This window comes from Cryptomeria japonica, chromosome 7 (genome assembly GCF_030272615.1).
Source record: "Cryptomeria japonica chromosome 7, Sugi_1.0, whole genome shotgun sequence".
NCBI classification, from domain to species: Eukaryota; Viridiplantae; Streptophyta; class Pinopsida; order Cupressales; family Cupressaceae; genus Cryptomeria; species Cryptomeria japonica.
The window spans coordinates 430,652,739-430,674,227 of NC_081411.1; the positions used below are offsets into that span (position 1 = coordinate 430,652,739).

Genomic DNA, 21,489 nt, shown 5'->3' on the forward strand with positions numbered 1-21,489 from the left:
ATAAGAATATTAATATTATGTAATATTTGATGAATATGTAATGTTAATGTTAATGTGACTAATAATCTGTTTATTATGATGAATATGTAATGTTAATGTTAATGTGACTAAAATAATTGATTCCTAAGTATATTAGATAGTAATTATTATTATTTGACAATATGGGGATATCACATAGAATATGTAATAACAAATATATGAATATTCTTCTTGAGCTGATACATGTTTAGGATATGTTTTCTTTTCTGCATACACAAAATTTAGAAGAATGCAATAGGGAAAAACATGCTTTAGAAAGATGGTTCACATTATTTACCATTAGTCATTTTTTAAAACCCCTATGATTTGGTTGGGCTTCTGTTAGTTGTGTAAGGTTGAGTCCTTGGTAATTTCATTGTTGTCTTTTTTGGTTGTTCCTTCTTGTCTTCTTGTTCTTCATCCTCTATTCTTCTTAATGCAAAAGGTTCTGGGCCCTTTCAAAACCCTGCTTACCTTAATCAAAAACATTATTTACCATTATATTAGCTATAGTTGCATGTATTTTCTGCACTTCTTGGTTTACTTTGTTGAACCAGCTGTTGTTTGATCTTCATGTTTGGAAATGCTAAGAAAAAATAATGATATAAGAACTGAACGAAACTATATTCTGCAAGAAGCATTCACAATTAAATTAATATTTGTGTAATAGTGGATATTAAACATTCTAAAAAAATGTCATGGAGTCAATTGTTGAACTTGAAATAGCTTAGGTAGTGTTAATGGCATGGTTTATAGGAAAAATAATTGCAATATTCACCTTAAGTGTGAGATGATTATTGCTATGTTGTGATTGCCTTAAGACATAATCCAACTTCTAGAGAGCTCTTATATCTGGGCTTTAATTTTTTACATTTGAGATGAAATTATTCTTATGTTGGTTTGGTATCTAGAAGCATCTAATTATATAGTGCATGTAGAAATATTCTGATTCATTGTTGTAGTGTAGTTTTAACAATAGAACTTTGGTGTTTTCTAGATGCTATGAGACAGAGGAAAAGCTTGATAGATGGGATAGGCATCCCACAAATAGTAAGGAAAAGCATGTTCTTGTTCCTGTACGTATCCATGGTCAAAAAACTCTTTTTTAACACTGTTTGTAGTTCTGTTTACTAATTCAATCTGTATAATAGTTTCTATCCTGTTAATGTATGGAGTTTGCTTGATTCCTTTTGATGTTTTCTTTCTGTTGATACTTCTTACTGTAATCTGCAAAAATATAGCAGTATCACTAACTTGTCATTTAACACATTTCTGAAGAATGATGTCACAGATATTCCAACAGACACTGAGGATAAAGACGAGATTATGGAAAGTGAATTCTTTGACACTCGCCAGGCTTTCCTAAGTCTCTGCCAAGGAAATCATTACCAGTATGATACACTCCGCAGGGCTAAACATTCTTCTATGATGATTCTTTATCATCTTCACAATCCAGCAGCACCTGCTTTTGCAAGTACATGTAATGTATGTGAAAGAGACATTGAAACAGGACAGGGATGGCGTTGTGACACTTGTGTTGATTTTGACATATGCCGTAGTTGTTATCACAATGATAAGTTCCTTGGCCATCCTCATAAGCTGATAGCCCATCCATCTATAATTGAATACAATGCACAAAATCGAGAAGCTCGGCAACAAAGGATTGTGCAGGTATGAGACACATTGGTTCTGTTATGCTTACTCTTGTAATGGTCTTTGTTAAACATGTCATAATTTCTATATTTTTTACTTAAGATTTGAAATTTTGTTTTACTAATTGGGGCACGGTAAAGAACACCAAAGCATCTTTCCATGGTTCGGACAGTCCCCTAGAGGTCACCCATCTTTTTTCTGAGATCCTTAAGCAATCATAGCACTTGTCAAGTTTTTGTGATCTATTGTCTATTCCCATGATAACAATATTAGACATAATAACAAAAATATATTTACAAAATTTTACACTACAAGCTGATTCCCTGCCAACTTTCTCATATTTTAGAGACTTATGTGACCATCTAGTTGATGGCCAAGATTATGTTTGGGTGATGTTACTAATTGTAAACCTGCTATCCTGCTGAAAGACAAATAATTAACAACAATAGAGTAACTAGCAAAGAAATCAATTTTCTTATAAATGAAAACCACAGGTTCATAGTGTCAGTGGCTATCCCTCTGGGTACTCTTATCATTTTGTGGAGGCTTCTGCGGCGTATCATTGCATCAAATTGGCACACAATAGAGGATTCTGTAAATTATGTGTGGAAGGGGATGCTCTTCATATTAGTAAATGCTTAAATGGAAACCAATAATCCAGTTGGAGGATTGAACCCCTTATTGTTGACTCTGCTAAGCTGCTCATTCACACTGCAGAGGTTGTTATTTCACATGTTGCATGAAGGAAACAAGGTGGCTGATGTCTTTGCCAACTTAGGAGTGACATGTGATAGGCCGATGTATTGGGAGGATTATAATTTCTTACTTGCACAAGCTAAAGTTGCTATTTCCAGTGATATCTTATGCCTTAATGATTCATATGGCAGGCTTCTCTATAATGATGACTGATAAAATCATATGTTTTGTGGGTTTTTTATCCTTTCAGCTCCAGAAGTATCTGGAAATAGACTTTGTTGATCAGAGGAAGAAGTTCAAAAGTGTCTTTCCTAACAATAACCCAATCGAGGGTAAGGTTCCTAGTAAGGAGTTTGGGAATAATCAGGAAAGGATGGGTGGTGATAGAAACTGCATAGAGCTGGTCAACTGTGCGGCCATCCAGCATAAACCTAACACTGGGAAGATTTTGAAGGAGGTGGCATTTCCAGTACATGCAAAACTTTCATGGCCATGAACTGGAAGCCACCAAAATTGTGGCTAGCACTTGGAAAAATAAAACCATTTTTGTGTTTGGTTGGGAGTTGACTGTTAATGAGGAGCTGATCACCCAAGTGTCTGTGCTTCCTATGCAGGGGAGGAAAATTTTCAATGATAGAAAGGCTGGTGAAGAAGCTATACAAATCGTTTTTAAGGAGAAGGAAATGAAGAAGCTTCTCAAGCTGCATTTAGGTATGAGAAGACCTCTCTTAAAACTATTTGGGTGGTGATTGCAAAGTTGGTGATTTGGTATGTTACTTTGGAAGGACACTTCAAGAACTTGTATGGATAGTTACCTTATTAAACCACTTCAAGCATAATAGAGTTCTGGTCTCTTTTCTCATTTACCTTGTTTCTTCCCTTGAATTTTCTATTTTAGAGCATTGGAATAACCCTGACTTGCCTATCCTCCATGAGGGGCTTATTCTGTTGATTGTTAACAATATGAAGTGTTTGAATCTTGGTAAGTGTACTTCAAGTAGAATTGAGGACAAAAGGTTTAAGGATGATCAAAAATTTGATGAGGATTCCTTGTTCGATTGGGTGGAGGAACTTATCGAGGATTGGCTTGATGAGGAGAATTTGGGAGGTCCATATACATCATTAGGGAGGGCTTCCTTGTTCTGACTAAAAATAGGAAGGGAAAGACTATGTCCTTGTTTGGTTATGAGAAGAAATGTAAAGGAGTAGCTACGACTTTGTGGCCAAAGGATGAAGGGTTCTCCACGGATGAATCAGAAATACAAATGAATGCAATGTCGAGATTGGGAAAGGTTTAGACTTCCAGAATGGAAAAAAGTTCCTCAGCAAGAGGAAAGGGAAAGAAATTTTGGGTAGCCCTGTTCAAAACCCTGTTAGAATGAGGAGTGACAGTTTGGAGAAGGTTAACAAGAAAGTGAAGGGAGAGGGGTAATTCAATATGAAAGAACATAGGGTAGGCACTCCTTTTCCTGCCATATTGGATACTACTTCCAAAACTCCCCTGGATTTCTCCCTTAGAGTGTCTAATGCTACTAATGCCCATGAACTCATGGAGGTGTTAGACTTTGTTCGGGATGCTATCAACTCCCAACAACACATCACCAAGTGGTTCTTAGTGGAAATCAATCGTATCAACATGTGTATGGATATCATTCTAGATAAGCTAGGAGGCCAATCAGAGATACCCTGTTCGGTGGAGGGAAAATGTTGAAGGGTCAGGAGGTAATTCCCAAAATGGATAAGATTGAAAATGATTTAGGGAGTTTCATAAAGGAATTGGCAAAAAAGGCAGGTAATATGGATAATTGGAATTGTAGAATGATAGTCATGGAATAGGACATCAAAGTCATCAAGAACAACTTGGAAAGGGTGCTTAAAGTGAGCTGATGCTTGATATAGAATATTGTGGAGGGGATCTGCATCATTTTGGAAAAGTTGAAGAACCTAAGGGAAAAATATAGGATTGAGGGAAAATAAAAGACTTCTAAGTATGGTGGGCCTAGTTCGAGGACAAGGGGAGTAAAAAGAAAGCCTTTGAAGAGGAGAAGAAAGATTTGGTTAACTTTGCTAATCTCCATGAACATTTCTACCAGCAGAAGGTTGAAGCTGCTGAGACTTTAAAGGATCTGTAATCTGCTTGTTTTGCTGTTTCTATTTTGCTTGGTTGTTAGTTTGCTATTAGTTGTTGGTTTGTCGTTGACCCTTTGAGGGTTTGTTGTTGCTTTTTTAAGTATATCTTCATGGGCATCTTTTTGTAAACGGTTTTGGGGTCCCTTCAAACCCATTTAGCTGTAATAAAAAACAAATCCAAAGAAATAACTATAATTAATGAAAGTTCTGTGTAAAAAAAAAAGACTTCTTATTAAGTGCTAGGGATCCTAAGCGAATGCATCCATAGGCTTGGGCTGAGGTTTGGAAGGGAAAATGGGCACTATTCCCTCTATAGGTAACCTACACGCACCTTCTTTTTGCATGGTCTAGTACTAGTTTTAGGATTTTGGCTATCGAAATCATACTAGCACTCTTGGTTTGCTACTATAACTTGCTGTATTTTTCCACATCGACTTGATTTGGCCATTCATGGATGTTTTTTTCTTTTTCTTTCTTTTGATGCACACCAACACATGATGCTCTTCATCCAATAAAAGAGGAGCATGACAAACCCATTGACTCGTATGTATATACCCAAACTATATAGATAACCCAACTATTTCAAGTTAAGAATGTAGGCCGAGGAATATATTGTAGAAAAGATTGACAAATGAAATGCATGGAACAACAATAAAATGTTTATGAAACTCATAACCATTCACCTATTAATGAAAATGTGATACAGTGTATAAATTTATCAAGATGAAATGATTGTTTAGTTTATCTTTTGGATGACTATTCAGTTTCTAGTATATCTAGGAAACTTAAAATTTACAGCATAAAGTATTATCCTGCTATCCCTAGGATTATGTACATTATTGTTACATCCCCCCCTTAAGATGTAGGGGTAGTGGTAAAACCAGTTGCACATTGGGCAACTTGTTTATTGTGCCTCATTTGCTTCATACAAAGCTCTGGCTTTTTGTGGTTTTCAAATTTTCAAGAATCGAATTATTGACTTGGTAAAGAATTGAGTTCATTTTCTCCAGTCAAGTCAGCTTTCCACAATGCTTTATCCCATTTTTATAGAATACCACACCCTTTTGTTGTGAAAATTTTTACCACCATTTTTTATGTTGATGAAAACTCAACATTACTTGAATGGAAAGTTTTGAGTTTATCACCATTTTTTGTGCTAATTGAAAACTCAATGTTAATTCTAAGTGATGAAATTTGTGATTTTGCCACCATTTTTTGTGCAAAGTGAAAACTCAACATTACTTCTAAGTTCTAAGTGACAAAATTTGCAGAAGGTTGTTCAACTTATGTCTTTGTCTCTTTTGTATCTAGGTTGATTGCATCCTTGTGACATAAGAAGTGACCTAGGCTCATTGTGCTCATGAGTAACCCAAAAGTGTGTTGAAGCACACATTGAATAATATGACTTTTTGTGAAGCTGAAAATATGAACTCGTGGGAATTGTTCAGAATTATGAATATTAGTATGTTGTCATTCAACAATACAAGTATGAAGTTGAATAATATCTGCTATGCTAAGCTCAACAATTGGATTGGCAACAACATTCACATCATGAGTTGACAAGCTCAACAAGTTCTCAATTATCAACAATATTTGTAATGTTGAGCTTATTATCAATTGGATTGACAACAACATCCTCATCAAGAGTAAACAAGCTATCATAAAAAATGGTGGATTGGTCTCTCCTATAGGACTTTGACAATAGGTGAGCCTTAGTTTGCCATGTAGAATGATCTATCCAACCAAATACATATACCTCATTGATTTGGCATGTAGATCTTTGATATAAAATTGTTTTGTAGAATGTGTGTTGACCACATGATAGACAATGATGTATATCAAAATAGTCATTACATTATGACATGTTAGGATTTGATGGGTTATAGTGCAAGTTGATTTTGATTGACTTGACAGCTTGGCAACTTTTCATAGGGTTGACCAACAAGTTGAGACTCAACTTGACCATTGTTCAGAATAACTTCAAACACAAAGTTGATAGGTTTGGAATATTGTGGTATATGAAAATTCACAATACTTGATACTCTAGATGAAATGTCCTCTAATAGGACCCTCTTATATTCTATCTTAGAATCACAACTTTAGTACATAAAGAGAAGAATAGAAGGATACTAACGTTAACCAAAGCTTGGTTTAGAACCACTAAGAACGAGGATGTTACTGCCTGTAACTTAATAACAGTTCTGATCTGATCTGATTGATGGTGCTGTCTAATGTCTGTAATGTTTATGCGTGTTTAATATATATATACTCATTACATTTAATATCTATATTTATTGTATTTAATATCTTATGTTTAATATCTACATTCATTATATTTAGTATCTATATTCATTGTATTTAATATCTACATTTATAATATTTAATGTCTTAAGAATCTTTAATATCTGCATTTTGATTTCTAATACCTACTGTGATTATTAGTACTTTACTAAATTCAGTTATGATTGTTTTTGAGTCTGATACTTGCAGACTATCCTATATTAGTTTCTGAAAAATGCTATCAAATTAGAATAACAGAATGAAGTATTTATATCTTATTAAATCTCTGATGTTGTCATAGTAAGCAGTGCGTTAGATACTTCATACCTGTGTGGAGTGCATTTACCCTTGCTTTGATTCTTTGTTACTTCTGCAATTCCCTTAAGCCTCCCCTTCCTTTCTATTTTCCACCCTCCAAGAGTGAATACGAACTGCAGATATATACTCCTCTCTCCCCTTTTTCCAATGATGGGTTTCCACTGTCATATATAACTTCTTCCTTGAATGGTCGCACCTCTTCGAGATCAAGGAGACACATCTCCTTCCAATGTCTTTCTTCATAACAATTGGTTTGGTCATAATTGCTGATGCTTCTAATGACTCGTGTAATTTGTTGTTTTAATATTTATCGATTGGCAACGATTAACTGATATTCATAGTCATACTGACTTAATCAAATTGTTAGTATTAGGAATTGATCGTATGTCGTAAGGTGATCTCATGATTCCATTAAGGGATCTTGTTAGATTGAATCTTTAACAAATAACTCTGATGCATCCTTGTTGACCACGTTTATGCATTCGCAAACAGAGATACTTCCCTTACGATGGTTGTGATCAATATTGTCATCGGTATCATTAACACCTATGTAAAAGTATAAGCAATTTTCAATTTGAAAACAAGTTATAAATGAAATACAATATAGTGTATTTATTTCTTTTATTCACAATGTAATATGTCTGATTGTTATTTCCTGCAGATGGAGAGAGAACATTAATTGATTCCAATATTCTTCTCCAAGCAAATGAATCGGGTTATATAAGATAATGGGGAAGACCAAGAGTTGCCTTGGTCGGTTATGTCCTTTGGACATAACTGATCAAGATGACCCTTGATGGCATCCTATCATTACCCAACCGACATGATGCTAATTAACCCGATAGAAATCGGTGCCTTTACGTGATTCATATTAACCGATTGTTATCGGTGTAAATGCATAACCCGATAATATGTATTGGAAACTAAGGCATCCTTAACCAATTCCCAATCGGTGGCAGTTAAACAAGCCTGATATATTAATTGGTGCATTACTAATCACATCCGATAATATATCTGTGGCATCTTTATTAAGTGCAAATAGATAGTTATGAAGGAGTTCGATAGATCATGATATATCAATATATATTAATATACATATGAAGTAATTATTATTACTTCATATATATATTCATACATATTCATACATCTTCAAGATTGAACATACATATATATATATATCTGCATTAATGCTATCTGATGAAAAGGAGTTTGTATCAGTTTTATCTGACCGATGCTATTTGTATTAACACTCCCTCGTAGCTAGGGAAGATAAAGTCGTAATGTCTAGTATCTTATTTCTCATGATGGTCAGGATTCCTTATGGAGTCCTATAATCTCACTCTTCATAGGATCATATGAAGTATCACCTAAACACATGATACAAGAGGTTCATCATTTTGAGATGACATGATATCACCTAACCATGTGATATCAGTATTGCCTAAACACGCAATACTTAAGGATAAACATATGAAAATAGTTAAATCTTCAACTTATCCAAGTTGTGGTAAGTGCACTAACATTTCATTCAAATGTTATACCACAACACAATCATGGCACATCCATGACATACCAGAGATCCAACATGATAACTGGTTTGAACATTATAAGACCGTCACCTTACAATGTCTATATACAAGTGTTCATTATCTGAGAGATCGTCACCTCTTGGATATGTACATAGGGGGTTAAACCCATAAAAGTCCTATCATGACAAAGAAGTTTACACATTAAACATCTTATTGATATGCAAGTACAAATTACAACAAATTACCTTTCTATCATACCTAAACCTTTTCTAAAGTGATCAACCTTCACTCTGGAAAGTGGTTTGGTCAGAATATCTGCAGTCTGATCTCCTGTACTAACATATTCCAATTTGATCACATTTTTGTCTACCATGTCTCACACATAATGGTATGGAATCTCAATATGCTTGGATCTGTCATGAAATACTAGATTTATAGAAAGCTTTATGCAGCTCTGGTTGTCACAATGGATGACAGTGGGTTTCATGGGTTCACCAAATAATCCTTCAAGCAACTTCCTAAGCCATACTGCCTCTCGAGCAGCCATGGAAGCTGCAATGTACTCGGCCTTGGTGGAACTCTGAGCTACAGAAGACTGTTTTCTGCTGATCCAAGATATCATGGCTGAACCTAAACTGAAGCAACACCCTGAAGTGCTTTTCCTGTTAGTCACACTCTCGGCCCAATCTGAGTCTGTAAATCCGTGTAGGTCTAGATCAACTTTCTCATATTTGAGACGAAGGTTTAGAGTACCTTGTAAGTATCTCATAATGTGTTTCACTGCAATCAAGTGAATTTCCTTAGGCTCACACATAAACTGACTTAAGGCATTGACAACATAACAGATATCTGGCCTTGTATTCACCATATACATCAGAGACCCAATCATCTGTCTGTAGAGTGTAGGATCAGTGGATTGTGACTCTGCTGCTGCTTCTCTAAGATTATGTAAATTTGTTTCCATGGGAGAGGTCATAGGTCTGCAGTTATGCATTCCGAATCTCTTCAAGATGTCCAAGGTATACTTTCCTTGGTTTAGTATAATACACAAATACCAACCCAAGATTGACCATTTGGACAAAAACACACAATGGCTCATATCAAATAGGCTATACAACAACACTTGGTCTAGGAGAAATAATAACATAGGACACAATGACAATTTAACCAAAATACCAATGAAATTTAAGCTTGACTGAAAACACAATATACGCAAGATCCTATTACAGGCAATCTTTCCTTAAAAACAGCTAAAGCATAAATAACATGCAATTTACGAATTTCCAAATAACAAGAATTTACAACTATTTAATACCAAAAACATCCATCTTGTCATTTGTCCAAAAAGATTTAAAATAAAAATAATTCTCCTAATGTATTTTCAACATATTCATAGAAATTAACATTCCAAACTATAATTAAATAATATTTAAAATATTATAATAACTACCAAAAGAAAACATATCTAATATATAAATATATATATATATATAAACACATATACGAATATACATATATTTATTTATATACATATATAATATAACACATAATAAATTTTATTTATCCAACCCCTGGGTACGAAACCCGAAACAGTCATACCGCAATATGCACAGGGTTTAGAAATTAATTTTAAAAAAATTAAAAGCACTTTAAAATTTGTAAAAAGCCCTTATCACGGTAGCCTAAGCTACCGCCGGTAGCAACTGCTACCGTCCGGTAGCTGCTACCGCCAGTAGCATTGCTACCGTCGATAGTACTGTGTACTACCGCTGGTAGTGGATGCTACCATAGGTAGTTTTTCTTTTTTGATCGGTAAGAGGCCGAGGCCAAGAATTTTATTAATTATTTTGAAGTTTTACATTACTCCACTTGTGCGGGCGCCAGTAGGAAAGAGTGGAGGCGAGAAAACCTCTGGCCTTGCCCGGGACCATAGTCCAGCTAGTCCTGACTTAATATACAATAATTCCAGATTTTAATACATCAACACCTCGGGCCAGGGTGATCAGGAGGGGGTGTTTCTATTTTACCCCTCCCTTACAAGCCCTAATTTACAAGTTTCAAAAATCATTTGTCCCTTAACTTCCACCTGCATGGCTCTGAAGTTGTTCTTTGGTTGTATATAGTATCCCTTAATTGCTCGGGGTATACCTGTTTGGCCTGCATGGTTAGTTACTCAAACACTAGGCAAATTTGTTAGTATCGATCAGTCCATTAACATAAATGAAATTTTATCTGTAAAGCTAGAGAGATACCTTAATAAACTATCCTGTGAAACTTATCCTCACAGAACATAAATAAGAGATATAAAACTTAAAATTGAGTTGGGTTTCCAGATTCGTTTATCTTAGGCCCAATCATGATCAACCCAAGACCCATCCAGATAAGGAGTCTCCAACTTACCAACTCTTGTTAATGCTCTTGGATGCGATCCTTGAGAAGGATGAGATCCAGGCTACAATAACAAGAGTAGGTAAATGGGATTCGGCCAGTCCCACCTCCCTTTCCCTATAAATTTATAGCAGAGAGGATGACGGAGTATGATTATGCCAGGCTGGATATAAATTTTTGTCCAGACCTCGAATTTTGCATGTTAGCCACCTTTAAACCATAGTCTTAAGATATGACAGGCGGATAGCAAGATATAGAACTTTAGCAAGTGGCACTAGAGTTACTATCATTGATTCGTATTCTAAAATATATACCATCAGTGTGAGTAAATACCAGTAAATGCATGCGTTCAGATGCTTGCTAATATCTAAAGTAAATATTCGAATTACTAGGTATCCAGAACAGAATGCTAAAATATGTCTATATAAACATTTGTCATGAGTTCATGTCCAGTATTGGCACTACCTGATTTACACAGCCGTTTATCTTGGAGTGTGATGCATCAGGCTAGGGGATAGGTGCATTTCTGATATAGAATTGACATCTGATTGCATACGAGAGAAGAAAACTAAGGGATACAAAAAGACTATACTCCACATATAATAAGGAGATGCTAGCAATTATGCATGTGCTAGCTAAGTTCAAACAGTATGTGGGGACTAAATTTGTGGTCAGGACTGATCACAACAATCTGAGTATTTTCTAGAACAGAAGGACTTGAATGAACAACAACAAAAGTGGGTGAGCAATATTTAGGCTTACGACTTCGATGTGGAATATATTAAGGGGAAGAAAAATATTGTTGCTGATGCCCTGTCTAGAAAACCAACACTCTGTTCTCTCACTGAGATTTTAGCTGATTGGAAATCTCAATTAGTGGCTGAGTATACCAAAAATGACTTTGCCTGTGATTTGATCAACAGATGGGTGCAGGATGACAAGTATATTGTGGTTGATGATATTATTTATTATAAGAACAAGATATATCTTGTACCAAGGTCGATGTTGACGGTCACGATAATGAGGGCGATGCATGATACACCTCTAGCAGGACATCTAGGTTTCTTCAAAACCTACTGACAGATTCGTGAGAGGTTCACGTGGAAGGGATTAAAGGATGATGTGTTGCAATATGTTAGAGAGTGCTTGACTTGTCAGCAGAATAAGTCAGAACATACGTTCCCTGCAGGCCTTCTACAACCATTGCCAATATGTAATGCCCCGCCAGGAACCTCGAAGGAAAACCCACAACAAGGGTGAAACAATTTTTTTTAAAAGTATAAACATAATAGGTGCACTAAACACAACAAGCACGATCACACAAGCATAAGACTTACACCAGAATTCCTTAAGGGTTACCAACGAAGAATTAAAACCAAAAGATAAATTTCACAATCAATGTTAATCCAATAATCCATCATTAACTCATTGATCACAAGAAGCCATAAGCAATACAGATTACACCATAGAAAGATTGAAAGGATACAATATAATTTCTCTTCAATAAGCATGTACACATAACATAAAGGAAACTGATAAATAACATCCCAATCTTAGGGTTACATTGCTCTTCCAATACATGGCCCACAATATACATATAAAGATACAACTTAACCAAATACAAGGTTACAAAAGATCATGATACAATGACCACATAGGTCTCCAAATAACAATAATCTCCAAACATGAGATAAGCATGAGCCACGAACCACAGAAAACACCTGCGAAGCCAATCCTCGCATGAAGGTACAAAAAAGAACATCCGATGGGAAGTGGCACTACCACCCGACCATGTAACTCCCAAAATGGAGATAGCTGAGGACCCTCAAGCAAGCAAAACATGACATGGTCGACAAAACAATACAACTCCATGACAGCACAATACGACTCCACAATAATCCAGATGACTCAACATCACCAATACACAAGTGAATCGACATCACAAACCACAAGTGAACCTAAAGAGAGAGTGTCTTTGCATAGCTTATGATGGTTACCATGGTCGGCCTCCATAGGTCCCGGCTCCCATCCTGGGTTACCCTGGTAACCTTTCCCGAACCTCCGGCTCCAACTAAGTCTCATGCAGACCCTACCAGCCTTTCGTGAAGACAAGGTGGTCGGTTTGCCATTCCAGGCCTTCTCACTACATTATGAGCCCTATATAAGCACTCACCTATGCGCGAGGTACAATATCTTATCTAAAGTTATGAACCACCCACCTAATCAATTAATTAGATTATCAATTTATTATCTGACTTCCGCTTGTGTTATCGTGCATGTTGTGTTTAATGCACCCATTGTGTTTATACTTTTAAAAAATAAAATTGTTTCACCCTTGTTGTGGGTTTTCCTTTGGGGTTCCTAGCGGGGCACTACACAATACGTGAACAAAAGTGGGAAGGAATATCCATGGATTTTATCACGAGACTCCCATGTGTATAGGGGAGGGATTGCATATTTGTGGCTGTTAATAGGTTGACTAAATATGAACATTTTTTTGTTGTACCTACAAATTTCACAGCACCTCAAGTAGTGAAATTATTCTTCAAAGAGGTGTTTAGGTTGCATAGGCTTGCCAAAGCTATTGTTAGTGATTAGGACAATAGGTTTCTCAGAGTTGTTCCGATTAGCAGGTATAGAGTTTACACTGAGCACGAGTTACCATCCTCAGACCAATGGTAAGCTAGAGATAGTGAATAAATGGATTGAGGGATACCTATGAAATTATGTTGCAGGGCAGCAACGTGCTTGGATCAGATGGCTACATCTACATACATCGTGTTGAGAGGTCTTTTGAGGTTGGGGACTTAGTTTTTCTGCATCTACAACAATATAGACAATCAACATTGAAGAAAAGTGAAGCAGAAAAACTCAATCTGCATTTCTATGGGCCCTACAAGATACTAAGAAGAACTGGAGAGGTTGCATATGAACTAGAACTTCCAGAAGGCAGTAAAGTACATAATGTGTTTCATGTTTCATTCCTCAAGAAAGCATTAGGCCAACATGTGGTTTCATCTACTGATTTGCCACCCCCTGATGAAGAAGGGAATTTGATTTTAGTACCTGACAGTATTGTTGATGAGAGGAAGTTGAGGAAGCTGAGGAACAGGACAATTCGTGAATATCTCATCAGGTGGAGAGACTTGCCAGTGGAAGATGCAACTTGGGAAGGAGAACAAATTTTACATCCTCCTAATTTTTTATTGCTAGAGGACCAACAATCTCGGGAAGTGAGGATTGTAATGTCCCTTTCTCTTGAAGGTTAATCCAAGAGTGGATTTTTTCTAGCCTTCCCTATTCTCAAAGGTTAGAAAAAATAAACATTAAGGGAAAATGATAATTAAATATGAAAGGCCAAAAGCTAAATATTAATATATTCATATTTAATTACTATTTATTGGGGTCACTTTAATTGAAAAGGTAAGGGGAATTATTTTTACTAGGTGTTTATGTTACGGTGAATGAAATATCATATGTCTAAGCCTCAAATTAAATACTTTAAAGGACGACAATATTAGTGTTTTATGCCTTGGCGATAGCTTAATGAAGTCGGCCCCCTTTTTGTATAAAGTGGAGCGACTTAATTACAGAGGGAAATATTATATTACATGGTGTATGTTTGCCCTCTCAGGTGAATAACTTAAAGTACACAGATAAAGCACGTAATGCAGAATAATAATGCCATAGATATCAGGTCAAATATAAGAGATGTTATTCCATTCATAATCGTTCCCCCGTCACAAGTTACATTCGGAAGTATATAAAGATACCGAGGGGTTGCAAGCGCCACCTGTCGCACCACAATTGCCACCCCTCGGTTGCCAACTAACCAACACAATTACAACTTAATTAACTAGTTTTTTTTCCATGTACAATATTGCCGCCAACATCATCCCCCCCAAAAGAAAAGAAATCTCCGGACGACTTAATACAAAATAGAGATGACATTAAACAGAATTGTTGACGCCAGTCGAGCCTGGAACTTATACACCTGTTGTGTCCTCGCTTAAAAACCCTTTTTTGCTACCATCCTATGCTCAAGTGCGGATGTCACCATTAGTGCTTCCTTTGACATCACAATCCTCCTGTGCCTAAACCAAACTTGTCTGCAAAACATGCTTTTCCGTCTCAGCCTCCACCAACTGCTACTCAAATGATACTGTCTCCCTAGCCAATTTGTCCTCGATAGCCACCCACGCTGCCCTCTGGGCATCCAACTCTTGGGTACGTCAAGCTAAGTCTCACGCTAGTACTGCCTCCAACCTGGTGGTTAGCTCCTCCCGAGCCCTCTGTGCATCCACCAAGGCAACCTCACGTCCAGCCGAGACATATTTCGAGTTCCTCAAAGCGTACCATTCATGCCTGGAGGTGGCCACAACCCTTTGTCACAAAGGCTACGAGACACCTCAAATCCTCCATCACACTCCCCAAGGGCTAATAACTGAACTGAATAACTCTCTGGTGTCGTATGACTCCGCGTTCTTGCAATGCCTTCCCTCAAACTCTGTTTGTTCGCAACCTCCAAATCCATCTCCCTCTACGGCTTATGGCTTCCCCGCCAATGCTTAGCTGCAGGCTTCTTTCTCACAGGTCGGGACAACCCAACACTTATCGTGCCTTCTCTAATGCCCTTCGCCCAACTCAAAAAGTGTATTGTAGGTCAAAAATAAACTAGGGGTCTGGGGGCAGTGCCTCCAACGGGGTCGGGGGCAGCACCCCCGCGGGGTCTGGGGCAGCGCATCATTTCTGTGATATTTTAAGATGTCAAAACCCTTCTTCTCCACTCTAATATTTTCAGCGTCCTGGCTCCAGATGTCATCGAATAATTTTTTCAATCTGGTCGTCGTTTTTTTTTGTTTTTTTTTCCTTCGTAATGGCACCTCAGCCATACACCCTCCCCGTACGGTCAACAACAGCACTGACACCTCCAATCGTACGACCACCTTCCCGTGTGGTCAACACCCCTCTACCGTACGGATCACCCCATACGGAATACATGACCAACCGTCTACCATACACACTGTACGGGCCTCCTTTTGCGCGCCGAACACTTAACTACCTCCTGGATGGCTGTGTATGGCTGCATATGCCTTGCGTGTGCTTGCCTTGTGCTTGCGTGGGCGCTGCGTTGTTGGGCGGAGTGCGTTTGTGCGTGTCTGTGCGTTTGGGCGGGGGTTGCTGCATGTGCACGTGTTTGTGTCTTCGGCTGTGCTTATGCCTTGCGGTGGCAGTGGTTTCCACCGCATGGTGGTCCACCACCGATGTTGCCACCGCACGATGGTTCCATCACCGGTGTTGCCACCGCACGGTGGTGCTACCGTATGGTGGTTCCATCGCCGGTGTTGCCACTGTACGGTGGCTCCACCGTGGCTCTTTTTTTTTTCAATTTTTTTTTCTCCCAGCCGTACGGTCAACTACCGTATAGACCCATACAGCCATAAGTTTTTTTTTTTTTTATATATTTTTTTTTCTTTTAATTTCCTAATTTAGTTGTCTAGAGAGTCTTCGGCTCGGGTCCCCTGTCTCTGGGATCGCCCTTCATCCTTCTCGGTTTTCCTCGCCCAAGAATCTCCCGCGGTGGTCCCGTGCCTCTCAAGTCGCCTGCCTGGCCTCTCGAGTCCCCTACCATCCTATCGGGTTCCCCTCCGGACTCTCGAGTGTCCTTCCGGCCTCTCGTGTCCCCTGCGCGCTTCTTATGGTAGGGTTTCAATTTGGACCCCTTGGTGGCAAGTCTATTTTCAATGGCCATCCGAAGACCTGGAACCACAAATTCTATGGCAACCACGGTCTCCTTCCCATACATAAGAAGAAGAAGAATAATAAAGATTTTTAAGGCCTTCCACACAGGGTTCCAATCGTTGCCAATGATCTTGGGATTATCTACGTCATCGAGCTTTGGGGCATCTCCCTTCCAATATTCTCTATATTCCGGCAGGTACACCTCCTCTATTGCTTGCTCTGGTTCCTCTACTTCGAGCCTGTAGCTCTGGAACATTTCGTAATCCTCCATCTGCCAATGGAAGAGCTTGTTCAATGACCCTGTCTCATCCCCGGAGCACTCTCCTAGTTTGAGAATCCCTTCGTTGTTGGGCTCCCTGCAGCCCCGTCCTTCGTCCCTCAGGTTGCCTTTTCCTTCACCCTCCGCTTCCGAAGATGATGCCAGTTCCTCGTCGACAACCTGGGTATTTAGATCAATGGTGTACTTCTGCCCCCCTTTCTCCATAGAAAGGGTGTTCTTTTTCCAGTCGTGGTTCACCTTTGCTGTAACCAACCACCCTCTGCCTAAGATGGCATCGTACCCCTTCTTCTTGAGTGGGATTACCACAAAATTTAGTATGAAGGGTTGCGTGCCGATGGTGACCGGTTGGGCCATCAAGGTGCCGAGTGGCTTGATGTCGTGCTGGTCTGCACCTACCAAGTTGAACGTGGGTGGCCATGGTGTTGGCTTCCCCAACTTCTTCCACGTATCCTCTAGTAGTACATTCACCCTCGAACCTCCGTCTATGATGGTGTCTTTGAGGATAGCCCCGAGAATTCCCATCTCTACTACAACAGGATGCTGACCACTATTTAAGGCCAACAACATTGGGTCAATGGAGGGGCTGCCTGGAACTTCCGCCCGTGTGGCACTCAAAGGTGCTTGCGCAGTGGTTTGTATGGAACTAAAAATGGCGGTTCTTAACTGTGGCATTGTTTCTAGAAGGTCCTTTACCCTTATAGGTACTTCCATCTGCAGTACTTGCCCAATGATGTTATTTTCAGCTTCCGTACGGGATGATGTACTCGCCACCTTGTTGTCCCATCGTTCGTCCGTCATCTCACGTTCAATATTGGCCTTTGCCTCCCGTAATCTCTCCTTCTCCGTACGGGGGTCGGGATAAGTGGCCTTTTTCGTCTGGGCGCCGGTGATCGCTAGTTCTTCTTTCTCACCAATCTTCTCAGCCTTCTCAATGTTGAGGAGATTAACCCTTGCCTTTGGGCAATTTGTGTCCTCATGGTCGCCTGGCCCACACCATCGACAGAGGTGCTTAGGGGTGGCTTCCTTCGTGCAATCACGGGCGAAGTGCCCCCACTGATTACAGGCCCTACATTGGATAATTGGCCGGCCCTTGGCGTCATACTGGATACAGCTTTCGTTATTGTTATTGTTGCTATTCCTTCCGCCGCCACGTCTGTTGTCCTGGTAACCTCCAGATGATGTCGTTGTGTTGGTTTGCTGGCCGTACCCGCTGGTGCAGATGTTGTGGCTTGCTCCGTGAACAACACTTGGCTCATTTGCGTACTTCGGGTTTTCATGTTGTATGGGCATTCCTTGATGGAGTGTCCCATTACTTGGCAAATCTCACAAAAGGCCTTCTTCGGGCAGGTGCCTTTTGTGTGGCCTTCTTTCTTACAATCAGTGCACCACACGTCTTCGTTTTTGCTCATGCTTCCTTTCATGTTCTTAAATTCCTTCAACATACGGTGCATATCCTTTTGAAGAGCTTGCACCTTCTTTCTTGATGATTCGTCACTACTGCTTTCTCCCGAGGACTCCTCTTCTCCAGAGGACTTGTCCTTTTTCTTCCGCGATGTTTTGTCTTTGCTTTCCAAATCCATCGCATGATTGTATGCGTCATCGTATGAAGTGGGTGGTACAATTTTCATCTTCCTCCACAGGGATGACCGCAACCCTTCCACGAACCATCTCTTCTTTAGTCCATCAGCCGGCTGGTTCTCCATCTTCCCCAGTAATTCCTTTAATCGTTGGCTATATGTTCGCACTGTTTCGTGCTTTCCCTGCTTTGTGCTTAGTATCTCTGCCACGATCTCATTATCATCTCGAAGGAGTCGAAACTCCTTCTCAAAAGCGTTCTGTATGTCATCCCATGTTCCCACCTTTGTTTTGTCCACATCAAAGTACCAATCAATGGCTACTCCTCTCAGGGTGGCAGGGAACTGCACCACCCAATCCACTTTGTCAACTACCCCATTGGCTGATCATATTGTATCACATGTACGACAGTGCCGTACGGGGTCATCGTTGCCATCTCCATTGAATTTAGGCAACTTTTGTTTGCCCACCATCGAGGGGGGTCGTCTTCTTGGAGGTGGCTGTGGTTGCCTCTGTGCGCCGCTCCCTCCGGCGCCAGTGGTGTGTCCTGTGTGGGTGACTGGAGGTACGGTGCTTTGCCTGCTGTGTGTGGCACCTGCAACTGTACGGTTCCCTCTCGTGATCCTCACTTCGTGGCGTAAGGGATAAGTTTCTAAACTGATCCCGAGTCTCTTCGACTAGATTTCGCCGTAACCTTGTTTCCTCTAGAAACTCTTTGTGGCTCCGCACCCTACGGTGTTCTGGCGACGCGTAGAAATTTCCCTCGGCTTCTGCACCCTCCGTGACACCTCCTTGGTTCCCTTCAGGCCACCCTTCGGCAGGTCGTCCTTTGGCAAGTTGCCTCAGCCTCCATCTACGTTCTACTTGCTGTTCCAGAATTAAGGCCCTCTGCGCGGCCTCCCACTCGTTCGTTTCTGCTTTCTTATTTCTATCTTTATTTAATATATTGGGCATAAATCACTTCCGTACATAGCAAGCACACACCATGTACACAAAAAAAAAAAAAAAACTTTTATTATTTTTCCTTTCGGCCACAATTTATCTCAACATCGTGCTGGGATTATTACAGGTATCAATTTCCCCTTTGCCTCTTACCATCACACTCTGCGTCCCACGACGATTGTTCCGTTTGTGCGTCGTCGGCCTCTGGGTTAATCTCACTGATGGGTAGGCCCATTGTGTCCGTACGCCATCCGCTCCTTCCTTTCCCGAGTATGTCTAGGCAACAGCGCCAAATGTTTACCCTCTCGGGTGAATAACTTAAAGTACACAGATAAAGCACGTAATGCAAAATAATAATGCCATAGATATCAAGTCAAATATAAGAGATGTTATTCCATTCATAATCGTTCCCCCATCACAAGTTACATTCGGAAGTATATAAAGATACTGAGGGGGTGCGAGCACCAACCATTGCACCGCAACTGCCACCCCTCGGTTGCCAACTAACCAACACAATTACAACTTAATTAACTAGTTTTATTTCCGTGTACAATATTGCCGCCAATAGTGTAATGCGTGAAAGGGTGGAAAGGCGATTTATTAAGTGGAGCAATATATTTTCCAAGGAAATATTATTAGCACTTCATGAAGTGATTCGATAAATTGAAAGGCAAACTATATGTTAAGTCTGGAGTGGAGGAGATCATTATTCACGTTATTCTTCTTTTATCGGGTCTTCCTTGAGCGCTGAATAGAAGTTCGCCCAACCCTAGGACGAAACCCTAGTGATCTCTAGTAATCTGGATGTAGCCCTAGGCTAGCCGAATTGCAACTTTCTTTGTCATTGAGAAGTTAGAAGTCTCATTTCTGCAAATTCAGAGTGTTTCTACCTTCAAGTTACAGAGAGAGTGGAATATTGCTAAGCTCTTCTACTCCTGCCTACAGCTTCCACACTAGAATAGAGAAAAAATCATTTGTGTCACGTCCCTGCAAGTTGGGTAGCAAAATCTTGGGATTATTGGCCCCTAACACAGCCGGCCTTGCACCTTAATCAGCCATCACGGTTCCAAGCATCGTACTCTTCTACAGCAGTTTGTAGGGGTTAATTGGTGGCTTATTTTGTACAGTGTAACTCTCAACTTGGGAGTATTATTCCATCCTTCCACTAGAAGTCGATATTGAAGATTGAGACAATGACAGTCACCATTTATGAACTCAATTTTCCCATAATACGTATGAGCTAGTTCTGGGTATGTTGAGAATGATTATGCTTATGTTGATGTAAGGTAGGTACTCTTGTATGTGGTTACAGTTTTAAGTTGCAGTCTGAATCTAAATGTAGCAGCCTTAATTTAGTGAATGATAAGTCTGATTCATGCTTTCCATGATGCAATTTCCTGAAGTTTCTATTGTCTAAATTATTTGCAAGTGTGGTTACCATTTCCATGCATTATCATATGGTTCGGCATCAAATATAAACCCTCAAACTCAAACAACAAACAAGAAAGAAGACAACTGAACAATTCATGCTAAGTGTTTGATGAAATGTCAAACCTAACAAACTGAAATTTCAAGAGCAGAATTAGAACGGAACGTTACTTATTCTCTCCATCTTGGTTCAAATTGCTCATAGAAATCCAATTAAAATTCAATCGGTAAAACTCTTGACTCTTGAGAAACATTTTTAAAAGGAGGCATGATTTTCCATAATCTCCTTAGGTCTCTCTATTAACAAAACCTTAGTATTCATAATTACCACCTTTTATCACATTAAAGATTTCCATATTGTTGTATAATCTTGTCTTGGAATCCAGGTATATTGTTGAACAATTGTCTCCTAAGTTAACCTTTGGTTTTGTATGGTTCCTACATACACTCAGTGGAGAAGGAATAAAAATGTGTTGTGAACTACTACGCAAAAACCATGTGCTTTCTCAA

General features: G+C 39.3%; 1 protein-coding gene across 11 annotated transcripts in view; it reads left to right on the forward strand.

Annotated features, from left to right (window-relative positions):
• Positions 1-21,489, forward strand: part of LOC131030400 (histone acetyltransferase HAC12) — a 175,323-nt gene that overhangs the window by 150,571 nt on the left and 3,263 nt on the right. For 8 of the 11 annotated variants that reach the window (XM_057961217.2, XM_057961219.2, XM_057961214.2 and 5 more), the window contains 2 exons: positions 1,016-1,094; positions 1,297-1,689. In XM_057961217.2, coding sequence (XP_057817200.1) covers positions 1,016-1,094; positions 1,297-1,689 — 472 coding nt within the window. Of the gene's footprint in view, positions 1-1,015; positions 1,095-1,296; positions 1,690-21,489 lie in introns of those variants that run through there. The other 3 variants (XM_057961221.2, XR_009102895.2, XM_057961222.2) reach the window with 3 other exon arrangements.